This window comes from Crinia signifera, chromosome 3, assembly GCF_055691185.1.
Source record: "Crinia signifera chromosome 3, ASM5569118v1, whole genome shotgun sequence".
In the NCBI taxonomy this organism is placed as follows: Eukaryota; Metazoa; Chordata; class Amphibia; order Anura; family Myobatrachidae; genus Crinia; species Crinia signifera.
This window is the reverse complement of record NC_139219.1, coordinates 77681601-77699913: the sequence shown is the minus strand read 5'-3', so window position 1 is coordinate 77699913 and position 18313 is coordinate 77681601. Positions and strand designations below refer to the sequence as shown.

The 18313-nt window shown below is 43.1% G+C and overlaps 1 protein-coding gene across 2 annotated transcripts in view; it reads right to left on the bottom strand.

The window, feature by feature from the left end:
• The window catches only part of HNRNPLL (heterogeneous nuclear ribonucleoprotein L like), a 36832-nt gene extending 18971 nt beyond the window's left edge, over positions 1-17861 (bottom strand). For both annotated transcript variants that reach the window (XR_014471618.1, XM_083176084.1), the window contains exons 1-4: positions 17491-17861; positions 5513-5631; positions 1248-1485; positions 942-1027 (exon numbers count right to left, since the gene is read on the bottom strand). Coding sequence is in view for 1 of the 2 variants with exons in the window: in XM_083176084.1 (XP_083032210.1) it covers positions 942-1027; positions 1248-1485; positions 5513-5631; positions 17491-17658 (611 nt within the window). In the remaining variant the exon portion in view is untranslated. The remainder of the gene's footprint in view (positions 1-941; positions 1028-1247; positions 1486-5512; positions 5632-17490) is intronic.
• Positions 17862-18313: the final 452 nt, after the last annotated feature.

Genomic DNA, 18313 nt, shown 5'->3' with positions numbered 1-18313 from the left:
AGGTTAAGGAATCTCTCATCTATGTAGGCACGTGCAAATATAAGACAACGGAAGCAAAGGTCTGCCTGATTTTTGTGAACAGCGCCATTTGCATGATGTTGTGATTACATACATATAGCCTACAGATTATGGTCACTGGATTCACTTCTAACCAGTTCTAAAAGGTGTGTATACATGGTGCGATTATTACTGGTGACAGATTTTGACTAATTGATTTTGGCTATATGCACCGACGACTTTGTCTATGTTCACTATGATAGTCTACGATGGAGTCAAAATAGATTTGCCTGCAGAGTCTATTTTGCTACACGATATTGATTTAGCGGGGCAACACATTGGTATCGGCTGCATGCTTAAACCCATGCGATTTTGGCTAACCAGCCAGGCGATTTTGACTAGCTGCCAAAAATCGCACCATGCGTACACCCCTTAAGCTTTGGCCGGCTATTTCCTTATATTTGAGCAGAACCAGTTTACATGGCTATGAACCAAGTTTGTTAAATTAATTTCTGTGTCCCTCATTAGAGTACATACATAATATATATATACACATAATATATATATATATATATATATATATATATATATATATATATATATATATATATATAGTTACTGGCTACCTAGCTGGCTGTGCAATCACCATGTGGCGCCGCTGAATGGCTGCCTGGTACTGCACAGCTCGGTAAATATGTTCACCATGTTCGTGTCCCTCATGTAGAATGCGTCTTGTGCATATCTGTATGTCTGATGTATATCTGTACTGCCATTGTTGCCTGTTCCTTGTACGGATAACCCTTTGTATTACAGTATGTGCATTGTTATTTTTAATGTCTGTAAAGCGCCTTGAGTCCTGTTGGAGAAAGTGCGCTATATAATTAAAACTTACTTACTAATTTGAATTTTTTTTTTTTTAAATAACTGAAAATGACAAAGGATATTCAACCATGGCTTGGATTCCATTTCTCTTGAAAATAACAATGCGCTCCACTTTTCCTACTGGGTTGCAGACAGAATACAAGACATCCTATAGGAAGGAAAAAATAAGGACGGGTTATAACAAGAATTGTATAGAATACACAGAAAACAGAACAGGACATGATCTGTAACTGTACTACAACTACCATAGACATCCGTACGAGCTTCTCACAAAAATGTTGCAGATACCCAAATAAAATGTTGTTTGCTATGTAAATAATACTATAATTATATGCGTTTAAAATGTGAAAAATAACCAGCAGACTAACCACTGTGATTGGATAGAGGGGATTCTGAATGGACAGGAGAAGGACTTTATTCCCGCCAGAAGGGTCTTCAGTGTTTGCTGGGCGGGTGATGCGTTTGCTTGTGGAGTAGTTGAAGAAGGCCTGCTGCCCTGCTATGTACACAGGCTCGCTGTTAGCAAATGTCACACACTTTTTAGAAAATTCAGTGTCCTCAAACTCCACCAACGCTTGCCGCTTAAAGGGCATCATCATCACGTAGCTGAGCAAAGCAGAAAACAATACAGTACGGATTAAGTAAGCAGCTACCTTAAATTATTTTGATTAATCTGTGGAAAAATAATAATAATGATGATGATGAATACGTACATTTTTTTTTCCCCAACAGAAAACAAAGAAACGCTTGCTGAAGCCACAGTGCGCTCCATGGTTTGCATTGCTGCCTAGTGCAGGAGTCACAGGTTCTTAACTGGCACTGGCCTGATTCAGCAAAGACTTGGAAAACTACAACTCACAGTGCTAGCATGGGGGGGGGGGGGGGGGAGGTGCGTGGGTGCGCCAAGCCGGGCCCTACCCACCCATAACATGTGAAAGGCTTTGTTATACACCAAAGTGCTCACATGTTTAGGTTAACTCCATGCCTGTGCAGCTAGGCATGGTGGTGACGCCCTGCTAATGGTCCGGACACACCTGTGTTGACTGATCCACCCTCCCCCCACATCGCTGCCCCCCTCCAGGCCTTTAAATGCAGTCGCATAAATTCAGGGCTCCCGCAATCACGCTACTGCAAAAATGAGTAACAGCCATTTTCCAACTTCAGCATTAGAAGATGAATAAGGCCCACTGTGTGGAACCTGTATGTTCTCCCTGTGTTTCTGCGTGTGTTTCTTTTACACGCTTCACTGGTACCTGAGAAAATCAGAACGATGTGTGTTAGAGGATTTAGATTACGTTTCAATGTGGTAGTGGATGCCTAAATGATTAAATATGATCTATACACCACTGTTTAATATGTTGGTTATATAAACTATACTAAATAGGTCAAAGGTAACTTGAAAAAAAAAAAGTGCATCATTCGGAATATAATATTGTATGCTTCTCTGTATGGGGGTCGATTCAATTCAAAGGTATTTTAATAGTGATGGTAAGGAGGTCCAGGAGCTATTCAATTGATTGCAGTTATGCCTGACTAGAGGATTCCTGTTCACACTCCCTCTATGGTAAATCAGACTAAACTAGTGCCGTAGTGCTATTTTCTGCCATATATCACCGAACAATCAGCATCACAGCAAGCACTTAAGTCTGACAATGGCAGGTTCTCGCGAGTAAACACCCAATTTAAGGCGCGAGAACTGGCATCTCACAACTAGTGGTGTGGACAATCACTTTGGGGTATATTCAATGATATTTACAAGCTGTGACAGCGAGCAATGCTCTTCAACTGACCCCCAGCACACACAGTTTCCTCGTCGCATCATTTTTGCAGCGACAAGGAAATGGCATGTGCGGCCGCTAAAACAGCGAGGCTCGCGGGTAAATGCAGTGGGCTTCCTGCATTAGCCGCGAACATCGCTGTTTGGGGGAATCCTCGCTGTCCCCCCAGAACGTAGAATAGGGTGAGCGGCCGTTGTGGGGGTTAAACGTCAATGGTTGCTTGTTTTCAGTGATCTCCACTGTTTAAACCACTCGCCGCCGCATTGAATACAGGCCTTTGAATTAAAATCAAACCCTATGTTCTTTATGGGTAGGAATGTGATTAAAATAAACAAGCAAAAAGTAGTTTAAAGTTATGGCTGTAGAGCCGTCCTCAGCACGCTGTCATTTCTTATGCTCTTTTAGTACTCTTCTTCCTGATTGCTCAATACCTGAGTAAGTTATAATGGTGATTTCTGGGAACTTTTGTGAGGACACTGGCCCTTATTCAGATCTGATCGCAGTCCAAATTTGTTCTCAAAAATGGGCAAAACCATGTGCACTGCAGGTGGGGCAGATGTAACGTGTGCACAGAGAGAGTTAGATTTGGGGGAGTTATTTTGTTCCTGTGCAGGGTAAATACTGGCTGCATTATTTTTACACTGCAATTTAGATTTCAGTTTTAACACACCCCACCCAAATTTAACTCTCTCTACACATGTTACATCTGCCCCACCTGCAGTGCACATGGTTTTTCCCATTCTGAGAACAAATTTGTACTGCCATCAGATCTAAATAAGGGCCACTGTGCTGTGTAACATTAATGGACAAAGAATATTGACTCTTGTCCATCTTGGCTAACAAATGGGTGCATCTCTCCGACACCTCATCGCTCTCCACCTCTCTACGTTAGAATCAATCATACTGTACATATATATCTGGACAAAATGAACAATAATAAAAAACAAAACATTTGCAATATAAATAAATGTGTGTATTAATTATTGCAGAACTGTAACATTTAGCTATAAATAACTAAGACAAATCCAATACGTATATTATACATTTGAAAAGACCATTTTCTTGGTATTAACAAAACCTATATTGTAACATTTTAAATAGTGGTAACTCTGCTCTTCAATTTGTAGTAAAATTGAACACCGTTAGTAAGAGTTTCTAAGTTGTACCATAATGTTAAGTGGAATCAAGTTTGCAGAGTTGTCTTGAATGCCAATAAAAAATGTTGCAGTTGATTTTTCTTGTTTTGTTTGGCTGTTGCTGCCAATTTTGTGAGTAATATGCCCGTACCAAGTGGCAGGGGGCACGTTGCAGTAGACTGATTTTTATTCCAATACGCCTATGATTTATTCACAGTAAAAGTGATCCCTACGGACACCGAGCCAGGTTTATTCATACGGCCGGAGCTTTCCATCTCGCCCTTTTCGCAGCAATGGGAAGCGCGAGCCTGTGAGACACTCACGCATCCCCGTCTTTGCAGACGGCACACCAAGACAGTAAGCTTCTGCGTGCCGGCTGGATAAACAACCGCGGCTCCATCTGCAGTGTTCGATTGAGATAGACTTAAATATTAGGTGTAAAACAGGCCCTAAGGCAGGGGTGGCCAAACCGGTCCTCGAGATCTACCAACGGTCCACGTTTTCCAGGTTACCTAGCTGGTGCACAGCTGTAGTCATTACTAACTGTCACATTTTAAAACATGCTGCATTCATTCCTACTATAGATCCACAAATTGCCTGGAAAACATGCACCGCTGGTAGATCTTGAGGACAGGTTTGGCCACCCCTGCCCTAAGGAGTATTTTTTGCTGCATATCCATATAGGAAATTGACACCAGTTGTTTATTCATTGTAACATAGGATTTTAATATATTGTGTATAGTCAATCAGCCACTTCATTAGATTCACAGTCTCTACTTCAATGTTGAGTTGTTTCCGGGAGTAAGTGTAAATATGAGAGGTAGAGAGAAACCCTTGGGTTTTACAACATATTTCATTGTCTAAGCCACAAGTCAGATCTGTAGGTGGGATAGTACATAAAACTTTCCGAGCAGAACTATGTGCCTGTAGAAACTGAAAAAGTGGTAACGTTAGGTTCAGAAAATGTTCCTGTAATTGTGCCTTGGTCAGTAGTCTATTTAAAAAAAGAATTGGTAGATATATTGGAATCCTTCTTTATGCCATGCGTAAAAGCGTGGAGAAACTCTGTATGTATGGGGGGGGGGGGGGGGGGGGGGGGGGGGGGGAGATGCAGGGTTGCGCCAGAAATGGAGGAATAATGAGGACTCTAGACAGTTTCATGATGGAGCATATTGCTCTCCATGTCTTATAATTATAACATAATAACACATTTCTAATAACATCTTTGATGCATATAATAACATAAAAAGGATTGCCAACTGAAACACTATCGACCAGCAGCAGCAATTCATTTATACAAATAACATTGTCATATTTTAATTCCCTTTAATGGTTATTGGGATTCTGAATGAAAGGCCTGCTGAATCCTCCACTCATTACTACCTCAAATAGCACAGTCTGAGTAATGTTCCGCTCATCTACCTGCATCCTTCCTGCCCTGCAACTGGGCACATTCACCTGACACATTTAAGTACATAAACTGACATCTGTTTTGTTAGAGTGCATTCATCTACGTACCCAAAATAAGATCTGAAAATAACCAAAAAGATGCATTTCCTGGACTACCAGAGACGATTATGTTTTTATACGAGAAAAACCTTTTAAGGCATTTTATTTTTAAAATTCCTATTTAGAACAGTGGAATACATGGAGTAAGCCTACAATGACAGCACCAAAACATGTCTTATTTGTGCTTATAAATCCAAATATAAAGCCTACCATATTGTTCCAAACTTTGTCAGTGCTTCCACCAAGTCAGCCTCCACAACAGATTCACAAAGTCCTCGCACATGGACCACTGGAGAGACCGACACTTTGTGATGGTTCCCCCCTCCATCCTGTATATGACATTAGAAGATATTAGGTTTGACTGATAAAGTCAGGGGTTAGATAAAAATATGAAATGTAAAAAACATAAAACAAAAATGACATCAACACTCTGGTGTGGATTTTAATGTATACGGAGCATCAACATCTCTGTTACACCAGGACATGACCACTGAAACTATTAAATCCAAGCATTAAATATTTCTAACTACTGCACCTAAAATGCAGGTTAAGGCAATAAGGCAATAGCGGAGAAAAAGACTTTGTTGCACAAACAAATACAATACAATACATACATACACACACATATATATATATATATATATATACACACACATGTATATATATATATATATATATATATATATATATATATATATATATATATATATATATATATACATACACACACACACATATACATATATATATATATACATACATATACATACACACACACACACACACACACACACATTCTAGAATGACCCCCTGATTGTAGAGAAAGAAAACAATATCAGAGTGCACAATGTAATAGTACCATCTAAAGCAAAACCAAGCTTATAAGGCAACAACATAGACAAATCTAAAAAAATGGATACATTAAATCAAGTTCATAAAAATAGTCCATGAATAGTAATAGCCTATTTTCCCTTGTGGACCCTTACGAGTGAAAATAGGCCCTGTAAGTCGGGATCCCGACTGTCGGGCTTGTAACAGTTGGGATTCCGATGTCAGACAAACAACCGTCGGAATCCCGAATGTCGGTGAGTCAATTGGCACCCAAAGTAAGCAAGCCAAGTTTTTCTACAAAGGTGAAATACTGAAGGTGATGGAGGTGGAGTGTATAAGGTAAAATCGATTGCACAGTCAACCTCATAAAAACTGATGAGGAGCTAAATGGTTGTCACAATAACAATATACTAAAAAATACAGGTGCAGTACGATGACAAGACTATGACAAATGGAATAATTTTTGCAGTATCTTACGAAGCAGATTATGGTTTAGGAATGCCATGAAACTGCTGATACTCTAGGGTACCTTGATCCAAAAACTTTAATGAACCAATGAAATAGGCAATAGAAACAATCAGTGATCCTGTGAGAGGATCTAATGTAGCTGGCACTAGTCTTTACAGGTATCAAAAACAGCATATGCCATTACAATATCTTCATGTATTCTTTATTTTTTTTTTTTTTTTTGGGGAATTTTTTTTTCATATTTTGGAAAAAATGTGTAAGGGCCTTATTTGCATCAATATTGGCCAAATCCTTTTTATATCCTAATTTGCTGCAACTCTATTCCATTTAACTAGCATAGTTAGAACCACAGCCTAGTGCCCATCTTTAAATTTTTTAACATTAAATTAAATTTACCGTATCACTGCCTTTTATTTGCAACTCTGTACAGCAGTTATTATTGATTACAGCGCCCATATCACAGGTTTCATCCAATAACGGCACAGACCGTATTTATATGGTAAATCAAAGGTAAATATAAAGCTAGGAGTTTACTTGAGGCATAAACATACCTTATATTTCTTTCCCTTATTCTATTGTATATTTTCTATAAAAAAAAAGTCCTAGACCTGTTACTAGAAGCAACAATCTACTATTTAAGGATTCAACTGTAGATACACATATATTTCTTTTTATGATATTTCCATGTTTGTACGATTTCCTGTGGTTTCCGCAAAATGAGATGATAGGGGGTAGGTTTACTAGTTTCTAAAAATGAAAATTGTTGCCCATAGCAACTAACCAACCAGATTCTAGCTATTGAATCACCATTTGTCTGTTTTAGACGCTTTTGTAAATCTACTGCTGAGAGTAAAAGAAAAGGCTCATTTATATTGGTAAAGCCAATGGGGCAGGGGCTGATGCAAATGATTAAATAATCTCTGAAAAGTGCAACGTAACATATAGATGCCATAATGATCCTATATCATCAGTGGTTCCTAAATTGTGTGCCATGGCACCTTTTGGTGTCAATGCAGGGGTGGCCCTGTACACACCATGCGATCATTTTCTATTCAATCCAGCTTCGATTGGGATTGAATTGTGCAGTACCGTGTACACTTTGAAATTAGACTATATAGTACATATCTGTACTATATAGTCTTGCCTACAGTCTATTTTTCTATTCAATTTCAATGCAGTGGGGCCACGCATTGGGATCCAATGCGGCTGGGAACCGTTCGATTTGATTTTGCGTATATAAGCAAAATCGAATAGAAAATTAGACAGAATTGAACCGTGTGCACGGGGATTAAGGATGACCTATAAACACAATGTACTTAAATTTTTTCTGACATTCTCAGGGTGCCGTGAAAGAAATTCTGATAATCCGGTGTGATGCGATTCAAAAACGTTTGGGAATCACTGTCCTATATAATTAACACTGCTCCTCACTTCTTTGGGTCGGAAATCAAATGTTGTGCATATGTGCAGCCGCTAGATGGTGTCTGACATAGGAATTCATGTATTGCTCCGCTCTGGCGTAGTACACAGCTGACAATTATGTACCATCATTATGACAGGATGGTAACTAGTGAAGGATAATAAACAAAAATGTTACTATTGGGGGGGGGGGGGGGGGGGGTTTCAATCCCGAATTATATTACAGACAGGCTGAAATATTGGGTGTGGATCATTAGGTCACCAGCGTGTTGGTCTACAGTCATTAGGTCGACATGCAGGAAGGTCAGCACGAGTCTAGGTCGACATAGGGTTTTTTAAATTTTTTTGTCCTGAATGTTGACATGGACACTGAAACATAGCACTGTGTCAGCTCACATGGCTCGCTGTGGTCGGCACACTATTTTATTCTCCCACCACGCCCTAGTGGATGGTAGGGCGTGAAGTAGCACCTGTCGGCTCAAAAAATAATAATGTGAAAAACCCCATGTCGACCTAAACTCATGTCGGCCTTCCTGCATGTTGACCTATACTCATTTCGACATAAATACATGCTGGTGACTCAATTACCGTATCCCAAAATATTGGGGCAGTAAGGACGGTGTAATTGTTAGCATTACTTCCTTACTGCGCTGAGGTCATGGGTTCAATTCCCACCATGGCCCTAACAGTGCGGAGTTTGTATATTCTCCCCGTACTTGTGTGGGTTTCCCAGGTTTCCTCCCACAATCCAAAAATATACTGGTAGGTTATTTGGCTCCTAACAAAATTAACCCTAGAATGAAGGTGTGTACATGTGGTAGGGAATATAGACTGTAAGCTCCACTGGGGCAGGGACTGATGTGAATGTTCATATATTCTCTGTAAAGCAATGTGGAATATGTGCTATATAAGAAACTGTTAATAAATAAATTGGCCGTTTGTATTCAATCCCTAGCAGTTTTCAGCCAGGATTCGCTTAAGCAGATTCAACTTTTTAGAAAGTCGAATCTGCATTGTCAAAAAATGGCTCCTGGATTGTTGAATTGTTGGTATCTTTTAAGACCGTGTAAAAACGGACCAGGCATTGAATAGGTTGAATGTAGATTAAAACTATTCTTTTCGAAAACGTTTTCAGGCACTAACACATGATATCCAGAATAAGTATCTGGACCCATGTGTTATTGCAGCTCGGAGGGCTGTTTATTGGGGATTATGCTTTGTGCGCATAATCCCAGATAAGTACCAGCTATCAGGGCTAATTGGATAGCCTAAAGCAAATTCATTAGCCTTACTTGAAAATGGGTGTTTTCAGGGAAATAGCTGCAAATGTACAATGATAAACAGGTCCCTAAAACTCTTGTTGCAGTATATTATCAATAGTATTTAATGCAAATATTCTGATGTGTCATAATTGACCAATGCTGGGCACACACTGGCCAATCATATGACCGGTCAATATATTGTTAAGCGATCAACGAGTGTGTACCTGTGATATTTCTGATCAGCGTTGTTCACAGACATATTGCACAGCCGAAGGCTGATATATATTGGTGCATTGTGCTGTGTGAACAGGTGATTTGCCAGCCACCAGTTTACCCACAGCAGGAGCCGGCGGTAATTGACAGATCCACTGAAGTGGGTGCATGTATTTGCGCCCACCCAGCTGTGACCCAAGTCATGAAAGATCTAGCAGTGTGTATTGAGGATCAATTGATCTGAAGATATATCTGCTATACTGTATCCAGCCTAATGTGTACACTCAGGGGGAAATTTAATAGGCTGAGAGATTCAGAAAGTGAGAGATTGGCTAAGAAATGTCCATTTTTTTTTTAAAGCGGCAATCATTTACACTGCAAAACCAGTTTGATTTTGCAGTGTAAAGCATTGCCGCTTTGAAAAAACTGGAGATTTCGTACCAAATCTCTCACTTTCTGAATCTCTCATCCTATTAAATTTCACCTTCGGTTCGATTTGGTATATTTTTCTATTTGGTTTTGTTTAGATAAACAAAATCAAATCGAACGGTTTTCAGCCGCATTTGATCCGATTCGATCCCAATGCACGGCATTGAAATCTAAAAGTAAACTAGACTGTGCAGGCAAGACTATATAGTATAGATCTGTACTATAAAGTCTAAATCGAAGGTGTACACAGCACCGTGCGATTACATCCCGAGCGAATCGGGATAAATTGCAAGGTTTGTACACTACTCAATTGTTCTAATGAATTTATAAGAGCTCTTATTAGAGGTAAGTCACACCTGCCCATTTGTTTTCACACATTAAAACACACATGAAATTGAGACATGGGTGCATATTCCAAAACCCACTTTGTCATGCTATAATGTGCGCTGCCAATACTATGGACTGAAATCTTAAAACTGTAATGTTGGAAACAACGCTTCACAGAAGAAATTTTTTTATTCATTTTTCACAAGCACTTATGTGACTTTGCAAGATTGTGACTAATTCTCCCAGGCATGTGCTCCAATATGTACACTAATGTGTGCCCAAGGTGGGTGTGTTTGGGCCTAACAAGTTAAATATACCATCAATATAATTGTTTTTTTGTTTATTTTATATATTGGCAGAACAATGTTATCGAAAAGTATCCGGCATTCCACTACTACACGGGTAGCTAGGTTTACAAAAAAAACTGGGACAAAGTACATAAAGTTTTGTGTTATGAAGTCAAGTAGTGTGCAATGGGTTACTTTGAAAAAAAAAAAAGAAAAGATGGTTAGAAAAAGAACACCAAAATACAGCTTTTAAAGTAACATTGAATAGACATTAAGGGTGAGATTTAATAGGATAAGAGATTCAGAAAGTGAGAGATTTGGTGAGAAATCTCCAGGTTTTTTTTAAAGCGGCAATTATTTACACTGCAAAACCAGTTTGATTTTGCAGTGTAAATGATTGCCGCTTTAAAAAAAACCTTGAGATTTCTCACCAAATCTCTCCCTTTCTGAATCTCTCATCCTATTAAATCTCATGCTAAAGCTGTGTACACACGGGGGGCGATAGGGGCTGAAATCGCTGGGAATATGGTCGCTGAGCGACCATATTGCCAGTGATTGGAGTGTGCACCAGCGATAAATCGCCGGGTGCGCGCTCCCGTTTTCAGCCCCTGAATGGTCGCTGGTCGGAGGAGCATGCTCCTCCGACCAGCGACTTCCCCTGCCTCTTCTCCCGGCAGTGTGACATTTTCATCTGCGACCATCCCTGGTCTCAGATGAAAACGGGACACTGAGCAATATGATTGCTGAGCAATATATTGCCAGCGATCATATTGCCCCGTGTGTACGCACCTTTAGGGTCAGATTCAAATCGTACCCGATCTCCAGTCATTGTGTTCAGATGCAAGAAGTTGCCGGCGCCGACACGTTGTCCTGTCATTTTGACGGGCTAGTAACTATTTTTCATAATACAACAAATAAATAAAACAAAACAGAGCCAAAAACTAAAGATTTCAACATAGCCCTGATTCTAATCTCATCGGTCCCCCGGTGTTCGCACGGGGGACCGATGTCTCTTCCCTGCGCATGCGCATATTCTCATATGCGTATGTGTAGGGCTTCTGCACAGGCACGTTCTCCGACCGTCACTGCAGGCGTGGCACTCGCACAAGGGAGGGGCGATGGGAGCAGCGCTTTGACATGGGAATGCCCAGCATTTCATGGACGTCCCCACAAAAACGCTGGGCATTTCTATGTAAATGAGGCTGGGACACAGTGTGCCGGGGGCAGGGTTCTGACGTAACCTGATGTTGCCAACCTCCTGCCCTGTCTTTGTCCCGGCACACACAAATAAATCAGTCTCAGAAATCATTTCATGGTTGGCGACCATCAAATTATTTCTCCTGCTGCGCACATGGGAAGGGATGTGTGTCAGAACACATCCCCGCATGGTTGCAAGGGGATATGGTGGAGGGGGTGAGACTTGGTAGAGCGGCACCACAATTGCTCGGCAAGCCGTGAGCTTTGCAGCTTACCGTGCAGTTCAGAATCAGGCTCATACTCATACAACAGCAGATCCAAATGACTGCCATGAATGCAAAAGGTGCAAGCTAAATTAGGGAACATTTCTACCATAAACATCTCGCTGAAACACATGACCCTTTAATATGGTCCAACTGCATGTTCTAGCTCAGGCATTCCCAACCACGGTCCTCAAGGCACACCAACAGTGCAGGTTTTAGTGATATCTAAAGAGAGGTCCCAGCCAATCAATGGCTTCCTATGCGTTTGTATTGGGTTTTCTTTTTAAGTGCTTCGCTGCTCCCGCCATTCGCGCTGCCGCATCTTCTCCTGCCCGGCTCCCTGGTACTCTGCGCCGCCCCCTGCTCCTTCTGCCCAGCTCCCTGTGCCTGATCCCTCCGCCCGGCTCTGGTAAGTCCCTCGTTGCGGGGGAGCACAGCTCCGGGCAGCACATAAGATTTAGCAAATCTTATGTGCAGCCCGTCCGACCTCCCGACTCCGATGCGCTTTGGGATGATTTCACGGTCCGATTCATCCGAATCGGGCAAAATCGTTCCCAAATCGCATAGTGTATGGGGGCCTTAAGTTTTGCGGCCACACACAGATATTTGTAGATATTTAGTGGTCATTCTAGCACCCTTCACCTGCCTGGGGTGTTGTTGTCTGCTGTGGTGTTTCTCGTACAGGTCTGGTCTATGAGCCTGATTCAGACCTGATCACAGGGCTGCAAATTTGCGCAGTGGCCGATAATCGATACACTGTGCATGCATACGGCCCATAGTACGCATTAAAGAGTCCATCCTGTGATGAAGTCCTGCTTCTTTTTCTATTTTCACGCCTAGGGACCAGATGTATCAAGCTTAAAAAGTGATAAAATGGAAAGTGATTAACAGCCAGCCAATCAGCTCCTACCTGCCATGTTACGGGCTGGGTTTGAAAAAAAATGACAGGTTGGAGCTGACCGGCTGGTTGTTTATCACACTCCATTTTATCACTTTTTGAAGCTTGCTACATCTGGCCCTAAGTTTGCCGGAGGGGTTTAGGGGAGGGTGTGGGACGTCAGCTCCAGGCCGGATAGGCCTTTTTACATCACACTGCCGAGCAAGTCTTGGACTACTCTGAGCCTGTGATGACTTGTGCCCAGTGTAAAAATCATTAGATCAGGGCAGGCATTCCCAACCACGGTCCTCAAGGCACACCAACAGTGCAGGTTTTAGTGATATCCAGGCTTCAGCACAGGTGACTTAATTAGTATCTGAGGGATTCTGATTAAACCATCTGTGCTGAAGCCTGGATATCAGTAAAACCTGCACTGCTGGTGTGCCTTGAGGACCGTGGTTGGGAATGCCTGAATCAGGGGTTCTCAAACTTGGTCCTAAGAACCCCACACAGTTCCTGTGCAGTACACATCCATTCGCACATCGATTGCATTAATCCACAATGCAGGATTTCCCTTGAGGAGTGTCCTCTTAACTGTCCTTATATCTCAATACAGGTCAGACTGTACTAGAAGCACCAGAGCAGACAGCAACAGTCAGTTCACATGTGGCATAAACCCTGCAGCTACAGGAGCTATTGCTCACCAAATCTACTGTACATGAAATGACAAACTGTGTATTCCAGATAATGACCTACGCAATTAACATCCTCCATTTCAATTGGGGAGGGAGGCTTGCAGCTTAAGAAAAAAAATAGATAAATGTACCATATAACAAACCTATGCTAAAAATGAACAGGAAGTTGTTTGAAAGAGTATTTCTTATCAGGATCTGTTGAATCGAATCTCTTTGTCACTGTAGCAAATAAACAAGGTAACCACAACAAATGATATACTTTAGCCTTTATAGGAAATGTAAAAGCCCCACACATCTTTAAGCAGATCACTTAAATAACTTATGGAAAGGGGGGGGCAGTAGCGCACGCAGTGGGGGGGGGGAGGTTCTGAGTACCCAGAAACCCCCCTAGGAATCTAAGGGCCCTAGACTGAAAGCTGAGGGTCCCCTCTTTCCATGGGTACAAGTATTTTAAAAATCGGCCCTGGGGAACCGGAGATATCTGACTTCAAAGCAGTGGTCCCATCCAAGCCTGTTAATTGCTCTTCCCAGTCAGATATTTCAGGTTCTCTTTGACTTTTGTTTGTTTTTCTGAGGGTATATTCCAAAAGCTGGGACTCTTCCCCTTTGATGGACACTAGTAGCTTGTCTCTACTGTTCCAAGAACCAGAGATATCAGCCTTCCAGCAGCTGGTTACTGCTCCAGCTCTACATACCTGGTATGTAGTTTTATATTCTCATTGGAAGATTGCTCTGCCTCCTGAACTCTGATCCCCTAGTCCCCAGTACCATTTGGTAGGTGGGATGCTCTAGTTTATAATTCCATTAAAAGCTAACTGGAGATATCTGCAGTCAAGCAAGCTGTCCTCCCACCAGAAAATTATAAATAATAATCCCACTCCACTATACACCCCTCCTCTGCATATTAAACATCCTCTACCACCCTGGAAGTTATGTATCATGACCCCTTCATTCAGCCCAATGCCCCCTTCTCCCACCTCATCTCTCACCATCTGTGCAGTAAAGGGATAATTAGTGAAAATTACTGATCCAGTCCCTACATGCTGAGCGGTTGATATAATACCCCCTACCACCCACGGGACATCAAAGCTTCCGCTCATAGCACCCCCCCCCCACCCCTAGAGGATAGGTAGGGGCCCCAATACATTGCTATGCCCAGGGGTCTACACTGCTGTTATGTGTATATATTATTTATATACATTTGGTCTATCTATAATACTTTAACTGACCTGGCATATACTGGGTCACCTAACTGCCTCTCTGTGCTCCGCCCCTCTCTGGAAACCCCCTTCTGAAAATCCTGCGTTTGCCCCTGGCGGGGGGGGGGGGGGGGGGTGTCACAGTAGCACCAGCATATTCCATTGTGCTTTACAAGTCTGAACACAGCAAAGAAACAAGATTGGACAGTAACAGGCATAGGTAACAAACTTTGGCTAGCAAGTACACACTCTATAGAAATGTGATACAGAAGGATGAATGCTACTTATTAGAAATTAGTGCACAGGGATTGCAAAGATTGTCGGTTAGCTATGTGACTCGGGGGCAGATTTATTACGCTAGGTGAAGTGATAAAGTGTCTGGTTTTTATCACCTGTCAATCAGCTTCTGTGAACTTCACAGTAACTTACACGCTTGGTTTGAAAAATGACAGGTAGGAGCTGATTGGCCAGTGATAAACAGTTTATCACTTCACCGAGCTTAATAAATCTACCCCTCAGTTACATAGTAATATTGGCATGGGAACTGTGGGTTCTGAGAGTGTCGAAAGAGAACACACGTAAGTTTTGTGTGAACTGTATAGAGAGAGTGTAATTGGGTAGAATATCTTTCCTAAAGAGATGAGTTTACAGTGAACAGTTTAAGGTTTGGAGGCTAGAGGACAAACTTGTGTATCGACGATTGGGAAAACATAGGAAAATCAAATAAAAACAATTATGTAAAACAAAAATGATCAAAAAATATAGGAAGTGGGGAGGTTTTTAAAACCTAAAAGGTGTCTTGATCCTGACCAGTGGGATGCCACTTTCGCCTAGGGGCAGATTGGTACTTGTGTATTTTGGCGGCGCCCACGATGAGGATCGCGTCCATCGTCTGTGAAAAATCGGGTCCATCGCGTCGTGTGCATTAACATGGCACACGACGCGACCGACGCGATGGACCCGATTTCTCCATAGGCTTCAATGTTAAAATATTTTACATTGAAATCGTGTCGGTCGCGTCGGTCTTGTGCCATTATAATGGCACAAGATAAGATGGACTTGATAAAGTCCATTTTACATTGTGAGCGGCACCCCAGTATTGACGTCAACCCGAAGCGTGGCGAGCGCAGCGAGCCCGCGAGGGGCGGCGGTGCGCGTCCTCCGACCTTTTCATACCCCTACTATCCACGTCGGCGTGGAGTTGAGAATAGAATAGTGTGGCGAGCGCAGCGAGCCACCGAGCCCGAAGCGTGGCGAGCGCAGCGAGCCCCGCGAGGGGACGCGGATACCTTCACAGGTAAACGCGTCCCTTCGCGGACTTCACAGGTGTCCGCGTGGCCACGGACACCTGTGAAGCCCGCGTGGGGACGCGGATACCTGTGAAGGTATCCGCGTGCGCTCGCCACACTATTCTATTCTCAACTCCACACCGACGTGGATAGTAGGGGTATGAAAAGGTCGTAGGACGCGTACCGCCGCCGCTCGACACGCTTCGGGTTGGCGTCAATACTGGGGTGCCGCTGACAATGGGGGGCATTTATATTTGGACATGACGGGGCCATATACAATGAGAAATGGGCCATATTGGCCCATTTCCCATTGTTTTTTATGTTAGATGGATTTTAACAACTACATTTGATCTTGTGACATTATAATGGCACAAGTCCGACGCGACCGACAGTATTTCAATGTTAAAAATATTTTAACATTGAAGCCTATGGAGAAATCGTGTCGGTCGCGTCGGTCGCGTTGTGTGCCTTAACTTTAAGGCACAGGACGCGACGCGATGGACCCGATTTCTCCATCGGGTTCAATGTTAAAAATATTTTAACATTGAAGCCTATGGAGAAATCGGGTCCATCGCGTCGCGTCCTGTGCCTTAAAGTTAAGGCACACGATGCCCACGACGGGCGCCGCCAAAATACACAAGTACCGCAGATTTATTAAGCTTGGTGAAGTGATAATCTGGTACTTTATCACCGGCCAATCAGATCCTAACTGTGAAGTTACAGGCTTGGTTTGAAAAATGACAGGTAGGAGCTGATTGGCCGGTGATAAAGATCAGACACTTTATCACTTCACCAAGCTTAATAAATCTACCCCTCGGTCATCTAACCGCCGGCATCCCAATACTATCCATATAAACAAACAGTCAATAAATATATGCATGGACATTTTTAGGGAAACCAATGAAACTTCAAGCTCTCCCTGGATGATAAATAATGCATTTTGTACACATAAAAATGATACACTGGAGGTCAGCATGCAGCGCATGAACCATAAACTACATGTACAGTATGTTGTACTATATGCAGGATGATGGCAGGAGAGAGAGAGAGAGAGAGAGAGAGAGAGAGAGAGAGAGAGAGAGAGAGAGAGAGAGAGAGAGAGAGAGAGAGAGAGAGAGAGAGAGAGAGAATGTGTGTGTATGTGTTGCATGCAGGGGAGGTAGGTTAGCCTGCATTGCATACACCATACACTACAGTACCTGTATGTGCTACTATATGCAAGGAATAATATATGTATATATATATATATATGCAAATGTGCTGCATGCAGGGGAGGGGGGTCTGTCTGCATTGCATGCACAATATAATACATGTTTATATGCAGAAGGATGTTAGCTATGTAGGTGGACGCTCGGGAGAGTGTGAGTACAGTAGCCGATACACAGTATATGTGTAGTGAGTGTATACAGTGGAGGATCCCTGGATGAATTACCCTTTGGGTGACTGAGCCCCGGGCGCTGCTCGCTGCACCAGCTGAGTCCCCCTCATGCTCTTCCGAAGTGTAGTCTATCTCCCCGTCCTCCTGGCCGCTCTTCAGCTTCTTGGGCTGGCTCTCGTACTCTCCGTCCTCGTAGCGCTCGGGAGATGAGGAGGACGACATGTCTGCTCAGCTCCAGCGGCTCCTTTGTCCCTCGCTGACTGTCTGCAACAGACAGCGGCTCAGAACAGCAGCCAGAGACACAATCCAGCCGGGAGCGGGGCCTGGCTGGGGCGGGGCTAAACGGAGGGGCGGGGCCAGCGGCGGCACACTCCGGGGGGCTCTCTTCTTCCTCCGGGATTGTTGCTCTGCTGGGTAACAGCGCATGCGGTCAGTGGTCACGGAGTGGAATGACGCGTGACACCGGCGGACGGGTGGGTGGGAGCACTGCTGTGGGAGGAATGGGGAGTGAGCTCTGAGCTCTGGAACATGCTCGCAGGACCTCTCCTGCAGTGCAGCTTCGTCACCTTTTAGCTGCTCTCTGTATACAACGCACAACGGTTCCCAGCATTGGCAAGAGCAAACACACATGCCAATGCCGGCACTGGCAGTGATGCGTTCTGTTAAGGCCCATACACACTGGGTGACTTTGAGCTGAACGTCGCTCAAAACAGCAGGTACAAAGCCGCCCAGTGTGTATGCCCCAGAGATGAGCGGTGAGCGCTGCTGCGCGCTCCCGCAACATCGCCGGGAATGCCGTTCATCTGCTGGTTATACCAGCAGATGAGCGGCTTTCAGGACGGCTTTGCATAGCGCTCCGCTATGCAACGCCGTCCTA